Source organism: Malania oleifera, chromosome 2 (genome assembly GCF_029873635.1).
Source record: "Malania oleifera isolate guangnan ecotype guangnan chromosome 2, ASM2987363v1, whole genome shotgun sequence".
Lineage (NCBI taxonomy): Eukaryota > Viridiplantae > Streptophyta > Magnoliopsida > Santalales > Ximeniaceae > Malania > Malania oleifera.
Genome location: NC_080418.1, coordinates 22912521 through 22922370, shown reverse-complemented (window position 1 = coordinate 22922370; position 9850 = coordinate 22912521). Strand labels below are relative to the sequence as shown.

The window sequence follows — 9850 nt, the reverse complement described above, 5'->3', positions numbered from 1 at the left end:
TCAACTCAAATCTTAATAAAACGCTATTTTATCATTCCCTAGGCCCTATATACTCCATATTAATAATAATACTTAAAAATACCCTACTTACCCTGATTTTGGGATGGTGCCCTGGAATCCCAAACTAGAAATTCGCTTCGCTTAAGATGTAGAGAATCTTCCCAAGAACCCCGTGGCGGTTTCCGATCGTCAATTCGGGTTTTAACGGAGTCGAAATCGAAGAAAGAAGGAGAGGGGTCCGTGAGTTTGCATGAGAGAGAGAATAGTGTTTAATTTTAATTTTTCAAATGAGTTCTCGCTTCTTTTATAATTTCAGCACTATCAGAGCTCATTCTCAGAAAACCATCGTTGGTTTTCTATTAACCGGCCTAGATTTATCATTTACCCGTTACTGTTCTGTGGTGAAAAGTTAAAACCGTCGTCGATTTTCTCTTTAACTAGTCCAAAAACTTATTTTTCTCATTTCTTTTATTATTTTATTTTCCCAAATCCTTACAGTAAGAGCAATTTATGATTTTGGTGATGCGTCAATGGGCGGACGACTTTCACCCTCCAGGTTTGGTGTTGCACCATCGCGTCTAAAGTGGCATGGTGGTGGCTGGAGTTTCGGATTATCAAAATAATAATAATAATAATAATAATAATGAATTGAGTACGGACGCCAAAACCCTAGTCTTCTTTCCAAGAATCATGCAGTAGCTTGCTGGCGCAACCGGCTGATACCTTTCAGCAGATTCAGCACAACCTTTTTTCTTTGTAATACGAATAAACGCCGACAGATTCTTTGAATAAGCATATCCTGCAAATCCTAATTTTCTCATGAAATGACCAAGATTTCTCATTCACAAATCAGTGTTTGCTGAGAGCAAGAATTGGGTAACAGAGTCCCGTTGAGACTCACTACCACCCAGAAAGGGGGCAGCTAAGCTCCGCCATCTCCTTCTCTAGTTTTCAGACTCTGAAACTCTACTGATTTCTGGTATGCTCACTCTGCTTCTCCTGTGACATGGGTTTTTGTGTGAATCATTGTGACAGTTTAGCTGGTAGCTTTTCTTCGTCTCTGTCGCAATTCATACCCTGTTCGTTGAGATCCGCCCATTTTCGTCCCTTCCTTTACTCGAACAAACGCAGAGCAAGGAAGAACACTGGGTCTTTAACCCTCCAATCGTGGCCCCATTTCGGGCGTAATGTGAAGTTTGGCAATAGAGTGATCTCGGTGAGAAATGAGCTACGCATCTCTGCTGCTAAGAGAGAAGATTCGGAAAATGGAGGTTTTGGGGAATTGCCCAAGGGAAAAAGAACTGATTTGAAGAAGATTATGATCCTTGGGGCAGGTCCTATAGTAATCGGGCAAGCTTGCGAGTTCGATTACTCGGGTACTCAAGCATGTAAGGCCCTCAAGGAAGAAGGGTATGAAGTTGTGCTCATAAACTCGAACCCTGCAACGATCATGACTGACCCCGATATGGCGGACAGGACCTATGTTGCTCCGATGACGCCTGAGTTGGTGGAGCAAGTCCTTGAGAAAGAGAGACCCGACGCTCTGTTGCCGACTATGGGTGGGCAGACAGCGCTTAATCTTGCGGTAGCATTGGCTGGAAGTGGTATCCTTGAGAAGTATGGTGTCGAGTTGATAGGAGCAAAGCTTGATGCAATCAAGAAAGCGGAGGATAGGGATTTGTTTAAACAAGCCATGCAGAACATTGGGATTAAGACGCCTCCTTCGGGAATTGGGACGAATCTTGATGAGTGTATTGAGATTGCAAATTCCATAGGGGAGTTTCCATTGATCATTCGGCCAGCATTCACGCTGGGAGGAACTGGAGGTGGGATTGCGTACAACAAAGAGGAGTTTGAGTCAATTTGCAAATCAGGGCTTGCAGCGAGCTTAACATCACAGGTTTTAGTGGAGAAATCTTTATTGGGTTGGAAAGAGTATGAGCTTGAGGTTATGAGAGACTTGGCAGACAATGTGGTTATTATCTGTTCAATTGAGAATATTGACCCAATGGGGATCCACACGGGTGACTCAATCACTGTTGCCCCTGCCCAGACCTTGACAGATAAAGAATACCAGCGCCTCAGAGATTACTCAATTGCTATCATAAGGGAAATTGGAGTTGAATGTGGTGGTTCAAACGTGCAGTTTGCTGTCAATCCTAAAGATGGGGAGGTGATGGTAATTGAGATGAATCCAAGAGTCTCAAGGTCCTCTGCTCTGGCTTCCAAGGCAACTGGTTTTCCAATTGCAAAGATGGCTGCCAAGTTATCAGTGGGTTATTCCTTGGATCAGATACCCAATGACATCACCAAGAAAACTCCGGCTAGTTTTGAGCCTTCTATTGATTATGTGGTGACAAAGGCAAAATCTATAACCTTTCTCTTATAAATTTTCGGGTTATCTATAATTGCATTTTTGTTTTATTAGTGCTTGCGTGTTCTTAAATTTCCTTAGTGTTTCATCTTAAGGTACTGCCTTATCTTTTATTATTAAATAGCATATCTAGACATCATTATGTTAGATTGTCAAATGATGAGACAGACAAATAAGGAAATTCCAAACATGCTTTTTGGCTAGTCTTGCAGTGTCTTTTGATTTGGTACCATATTTTCAACTATACAAGTTATCATTTTAGTTAATATTCATAATCCAGTGCTGGTCTGCATTTTATCCGTTGTTGTGCTGTGAATCCATTTGGTATTATGTCCAATCCGGCCATATGTTCTTATTGAAATCTCTTTAAAACTTATTACCTGGATTTGTGTGGATGAACAGAGATCTTTATCTCACAAATGTGGCATATTCTTTGTGCAACATTTTGATGATATCATTATCTAAGTTTTCATTTTCAGTTCTTGGACTATTATAATATCCACTCGTCAGTATGACACTATATTTGTTTTTTTAAGAAAGCTTAATTTTCTATGTTTGAATATTCAATTTCACCATAACTCTTTTCTTTCCATTTCTGTTCCATTTATTACCCATTTTGTTTTCAATGTGCTCCCTGAATATTTTGAAAATTTTAAACACCATGATACCTTTTATTTGCTCATTTTTCTGTTTTTTTTTCCCCTGGCATGTGCAAGGACTATTTATTTGTAATTGAGTCTGTATCATTTACACTCATTGACTGCTGAAAGTTCTATTGCTTCCTCTTCATACTGACACTACCAATGAAGTATATGACCTGCTATCTACTCCCTGCTATGATGCAATGCAAGACTTGTTAACCCTGGAATATGAATTCTGTTCATGTTCATTAAAGTCCCACCAACTGTGCCATAAAGTGGTATGTAGCTCCATCTCCCATCCCATACCCCTTCCTACTCCCCTTCTATTGTTTGAACCCATGATCTTCAACATGGGAGTCCAATCTCTCACCATTGGGGTGTTAGGGGGGTTTGGATGTGGTAACATTGTATCTAAAACTATCTCTTTAACTGGAAAATGGTTATGGAGGTATCCTGAAGAAGTTAATTCCCTATGGCATCAGGTTATAGAAGTAAGTTTGGAATTCATCAAGAACAGGTGGGATACTAAGGAGGTGGCGATATTTTTCATGTGAGTCCTTGTAAGTTTTTTTCCCAGACGACCTCTTTTTACTGAGTGTGTTGGACTCTTTTGTTTCTGTAATAAGGGGAGATGCTTTGGTTTGGCTTGGGGATTTTTCAAGGTATTTTTCTTTAGTTCTTTTTTTATTCAAGTTTTGAAACCTTCAAATTGTAGTCCTTTTCCTTTGTTTTAAGTTGCTTGGAAGGCAAGATTCCTTCTAAGATTTAGGCTTTCATCTAGACCCTAACTCTTGGCTGGATTAATACACATGACTTGTCACACGTAAGGATGCCCTATAAGGCCCTCAGCCTAGATGTATCTATGTTGTGCCATGAGTCCAACAAGATTAATGTGCACCTTCTTCATTCCTTGGTGGCAAGACAACTTCAAAATGCTCTTTTATCTTAGTTTGGCGAAGCTTGGGTGGCTTAGAAAAATGTGTATGGTTAATTGTTGGTGAGATTTTGTGGTTTTGGGAAAAGTAGAAGAGGGAGGGCCTCATTGACTTGTGTGGTCTAGTGTATAAAAATGGAATCTGTGGCTTGAGAGGAATGCTAGAATTTTCAAGGTTCAGACAACTTCTCGATTTTTTCCTGCAGGATAGAGTTAATTTTCTTGCTTTTTTCTAGGCACACTCTTTTGGGATTTTTGGGGGGATGTCACTGTCTGATCTTCAAAGGATTGGAGGATGGCATTATTGTAGTTATATGATTTGCAGAGGATGTCTTATCCTCCATCTTTTATACTTTGTTCAGTCTTCAATGAGATTTATTGTTATCTTAAAAAAAATGAATTCTGTCAATGTGTATGCACCCATTCTGATCCTCTTCACAGTAGATGGTAGATACAGCTTTTTGAGGGCTGCACTGGGCTTCCAATAACTTGAAGAAGCCACTTCAAATATCTTGCATTTGAGCTCCATGCCTAAGTGCCAATAAAGATCCTATAGTTTATAACAACAGTGTGTAAAGATATATATGTATACCATCCATTTGGAATCGATTTTCTTTCCCGAATGTCTTATTCCAGAAATTTCAGTTTTGAGAGAGCATTATCGATTGACATGCATGTAATATTGCAAATTGAGAGGGTAGTATCACATTCATTGTAGATAGCCAAAATTAGTCATCATCATCAACAGCTCGTATCTCTTAACCATGCATATGTCATTCTGTTTGGTTATCATCTTTTGATACCTTCCATAATCTTCTCATTGCTTTTTTATATATTATTTTTTGGTTCTAAATCATGCAGATACCCCGGTTTGCATTTGAAAAATTCCCAGGTTCTCAACCAATATTGACGACACAAATGAAATCTGTTGGTGAATCTATGGCTCTTGGTCGCACATTCCAAGAATCCTTTCAGAAAGCAGTTCGTTCGCTGGAATGTGGCTACTCTGGATGGGGTTGCTCACAGATAAAGGAGCTGGATTTGAATTGGGACCAGTTGAAGTACAGTTTACGGGTGCCTGGACCAGATCGCATCCATGCGATATATGCTGCAATGAAGAAGGGTATGAAAATTGATGATATTCATGAGCTAAGTTACATTGACAAATGGTTTCTCACTCAGCTTAAGGAGCTGGTAGATGTTGAACAATTTCTTTTGGCTCAGAGTTTGTCGGACCTGACAAAGGATGATTTGGTTGAAGTGAAGAGGAGGGGTTTCAGTGACAAACAAATTGCTTTTGCAACTAAATCCACTGAGGGTGAAGTTCGGTTGAAGCGGTTGTCTCTTGGTGTTACGCCAGCATATAAACGGGTTGATACCTGTGCAGCAGAATTTGAGGCCAATACTCCTTATATGTACTCTTCTTATGATTTTGAGTGCGAATCAGCTCCCACTGGAAGGAAGAAGGTTTTAATTCTGGGTGGAGGGCCAAATCGGATTGGCCAGGGAATTGAATTTGACTACTGTTGCTGCCATACATCCTTTGCACTTCAGGTATGTGTTTTGTTTTTATTGTTTGTGGGGGGTTATTTTCTTCTTTTTTTAGTAATATTTGGAAACTCACTTCCTCATTATTATGTGAACCTGGGTTTCCAGCCATATGGGCATGGTTATTGTTATTGAAATTGGTGATAGGCAATGCATTAAGGCGCATTTGGTAAAATTAAGTGTTAAGTGTTGAACACTAAGTTCAAAATTGATTTTTTAAACCAATTCTAAATTGAACTTGAATAGTTACTAAATCTAAATACCAACTTATGTCAATTGTTTGGTAGCTAATATTTGAAGTGTTGTTTTTCAATTTTTTAACCTTCTCAAATTTCAGGAACATAAATATTTAGTAAAATTTAACAAACAATTATGTGAACTAAAATTTTTAGTTCAATATAAATAATATTTTTTTGGCATATATTTAATTAATAATTATACATAAAAATAATATATTTATTTTATACAAAATAAAATTTATTATTTTAATATTATCCATTAGGATGTTGAGTTTTATATCATTTTCAATTTTTAAGGGAACAAAATTGGAAAAGAGATTATTGGATTTCCCACTTGCCGATCAAACATGTTTCCAAGTTTGATTCTATTAGAGAAGTTTTAAGAAAGTTGAAAGCTACCACCAAATGGTCTGATGTCAATAAGTGAACCAGTTTAGGCATAGCCTCTATTTAGAGGTCATTTAGATCAAACAAACGCTCCCTAAAAATCTAAGATGGAATTGTAAGTTTGTAAGCATGAAAAGCCAATTAGATATCTTTTAATTTTTATTTTGGGATCCTTTTAACTGTATTAAATTGTATTTAAGTTGAAATAGGCAATAGATTTATGCTTCTCTTTTCTTGGATTGCTTACATGTTTTTAAAGAAACCATATTATTGAAAATGTGATAGATGATGAAGGCTTTATTATGTTAAAAAGAAAAATGCATGCACTTTTATTCAGTGAATTCGGGTTTATTCGATCAAGTAAGGGCATTTTTATTGTTATTGACATGGTTGTATTAATGAATTAGTTTATCTGTTTCATGGGACGATTTCTTTTCCTGCTGAATCATTCAATGATCATTGCTAGCAAACTTGTATTATTCTTTTTCATGGACCATTAGTCACAATGTTCTGGCCTTTTCAAATCAGTCAAAGTATTGAAAAACCTGAATTTAAGTTGAAATAAGTAATTACTTCTCTCTCTCTCTCTCTCTCTCTCTCTCTATAACACTTACATGAAAATTGGTCATCCCATTTTGTTTCTCGCTTTGGAGCTATATATTGTTCAGGGTTTTGACACAATTCACTTTTTCTTGAAAGGTGCATTTTGACTGGATTAGCATTCTACGTAGTGCGGTAGTATATTGCGGTTACTTAAATACTGGAAAAAATAGCATGGTATTACTGAAATGGATATTTATGATTGATAGATCTATAAGAAATCTTTATTTTGTTAAAAAGGCAAAATGCACATGTGCAAGCATATTAGGCTTTATTGGGATTTGGATTGGGTGACGCTTATCTATAGTTGATTTCAGTTGTTTAATTGCTAGATCTGTGATTAGAACTATATGTCTTAACAAGATTTCTTTAAATCCTGACCCAGTTCGTTAGCTGCCAAACTTTTTGATTTCATTACTGCAACTATGAGAATTAATACAAAAGTGATGTCAATCAATATCATGGATGAGGTGGAGCATATGCTTTGCACATGATCTTTTTCTGCGCAATTGGTTTTCTTGTGGTTATATTTTTATTCATTCATCTTATTTCTGTTAACTTATTTATTTTACTTTTTATCTTTTCTGTTAATTAATATTGTTTTATCTTTGTTCTTTGTAGAATGCTGGATATGAGACAATTATGATGAATTCAAATCCTGAGACTGTATCTACAGACTATGATACTAGTGATCGTCTGTACTTTGAACCACTGACAATTGAAGATGTTCTGAACATAATAGACTTGGAGCGACCTGATGGCATCATAGTCCAATTTGGAGGTCAAACCCCTCTGAAGCTTGCTCTTCCCATCCAGCGCTACTTAGATGAGCAAAAGCCTCTATGTGCCAATGGAACTGGGCTTGTTCGTATTTGGGGTACATCACCTGATTCAATTGATGCCGCTGAGGATAGAGAGAGGTTCAACGCAATCCTAAAGGAACTGGAAATTGAACAGCCAAAAGGGGGGATTGCCAAGAGTGAAGCTGATGCTCTCACCATTGCTATGGAGATAGGTTATCCAGTTGTTGTTAGGCCATCCTATGTCTTGGGTGGCAGGGCAATGGAGATTGTGTATAATGATGAAAAGCTTGTGACCTACCTTGAAAATGCTGTTCAGGTGGACCCTGAACGTCCTGTATTGATAGACAAGTATTTATCTGATGCTGTTGAGATTGATGTTGATGCACTTGCTGATTCATGTGGTAATGTGGTAATAGGAGGGATAATGGAGCATATTGAGCAGGCTGGGGTCCACTCTGGTGACTCAGCTTGCTCGATCCCTACAAAAACAATTCCTTCTTCTTGCTTGGACACAATTAGGTCATGGACAACAAAGTTGGCAAGAAAGCTGAAAGTGTGTGGGCTAATGAACTGCCAGTATGCAATAACTGCTTCTGGGGAGGTTTTTTTGCTTGAGGCTAACCCTCGTGCATCGCGTACAGTCCCATTTGTGTCCAAGGCAATTGGGCACCCCTTGGCTAAATATGCTTCCCTTGTCATGTCGGGGAAGTCTCTCCATGACTTAAATTTTATAAAAGAAGTCATCCCGGGACATGTATCAGTCAAGGAAGCTGTTCTTCCATTTGAGAAATTCCAAGGGTGTGATGTGTTGCTAGGTCCTGAGATGCGAAGCACTGGTGAGGTGATGGGCATTGATTATGACTTCTCAATTGCATTTGCCAAAGCGCAAATTGCTGCTGGGCAGAAGCTTCCGCTCTCTGGCTCATTGTTCCTCAGTTTGAATGACTTGACAAAGCCCCATCTTGCCACACTTGCTCGTGCCTTTTTGGGGCTTGGATTCAGGATTGTATCAACTTCTGGGACAGCCCATGTTCTTGCATTGGAAGGTATTCCTGCAGAAAGAGTGCTGAAAATGCATGAAGGGCGGCCTCATGCTGGTGATATGATTGCTAATGGAAAGATCCAATTGATGATTATCACTAGTTCTGGTGACACACTTGACCAGATTGATGGGCGGCGACTTAGGAGGATGGCTCTTGCTTACAAGGTTCCTATCATAACAACAGTTGCTGGAGCTTTGGCTAGTGTTGAAGCAATAAGGAGCTTGAAGGGAAGCTCTGTCCGGATGATTGCCCTTCAAGACTTCTTTGATGTTGAGACGGAAAAAAGTAGTAGTAAAATGTTGCAGTCAGCCTCATCCTCTCTTTAAACTTGAATAGGTATTTCAGGCAAGCTTTTGAGTGTCCTCTTTTTTGTGTCCACTGATGATGTTTGGGACAAGTATTTTTGTTATGTAACTTATCAATTTTTGGCCTTATTTCTTTCTTGTGATAACTGAAAAATCTTGGTGATGCCATGTCGAAAATTCTTTTTTTTTTTTTTTTGTTTATTGAGAATTGTAATGTAAAAAGCTTAATTTATGATGTGATTTATATCCTTGGTTTAAACTTCTTTAGTCATTGTTCATTTCCAATAAAAAAAACACAACTTTTTCTAAGCTGCTTCTTGCAGATCTTGCTTTTATGATGAGCAACAATACCCAGGCAGAAAATCTATTGCTTGATTGAAAAACACTATCAATGTCTGATCGTATTGACGTATCGTTTGTTTGCATTTGATAGTGCCACTACAATCAGAAAAAAATGATTTTCTATTCCTATTTCGTGTTCCTAGTATGATTCATCTACTTTGGTCCAATGTCTTGAACCTGCTTTATATATACTTTATATATACCGTGTTAGATTTTCGTCTACGTACATTTAAAATTAGAAAAGTGATTGGAATTATTTTTAAAATATTCATTATAGTACAATTTTTTTCACCTACTTTCCTCCAAAAGTTTCCAATAACAAAACATTACAATAAATTTAATAAGTGTTCAACTTCCCATGTTTTATAAAATAAAGTATTTAAATTTTACTTAAGTTTTACATTTTAAATTCTCATTCAATATTAGTATGTTCTATATTTGTATTTTATTTTTTTTTCAATTAATTTTGCATTTAAATTGGTCCATCACAAATAAATTTATATTGTATGTACACATCCATAACATTTTTAAAATTTTATGTACTACAAGTGGTGTGTTATGTGGTTCATATGCTTGATGGGATGCATGTACAAGGAAGAATACATAGTGAAAAATCACAAGTGTTGAGGAGCAA

General features: G+C 37.5%; 1 protein-coding gene across 1 annotated transcript; it reads left to right on the top strand.

The window, feature by feature from the left end:
* Positions 1-654: 654 nt before the first annotated feature.
* Positions 655-9133, top strand: LOC131149837 (carbamoyl-phosphate synthase large chain, chloroplastic-like). Its single transcript, XM_058100601.1, has 3 exons — positions 655-2362; positions 4811-5503; positions 7345-9133. Exons 1-3 carry the CDS (start codon positions 1007-1009, stop codon positions 8893-8895), a joined length of 3600 nt encoding a protein of 1199 aa, XP_057956584.1. The 5' UTR covers positions 655-1006; the 3' UTR covers positions 8896-9133.
* The last annotated feature ends 717 nt before the right edge of the window (positions 9134-9850 follow it).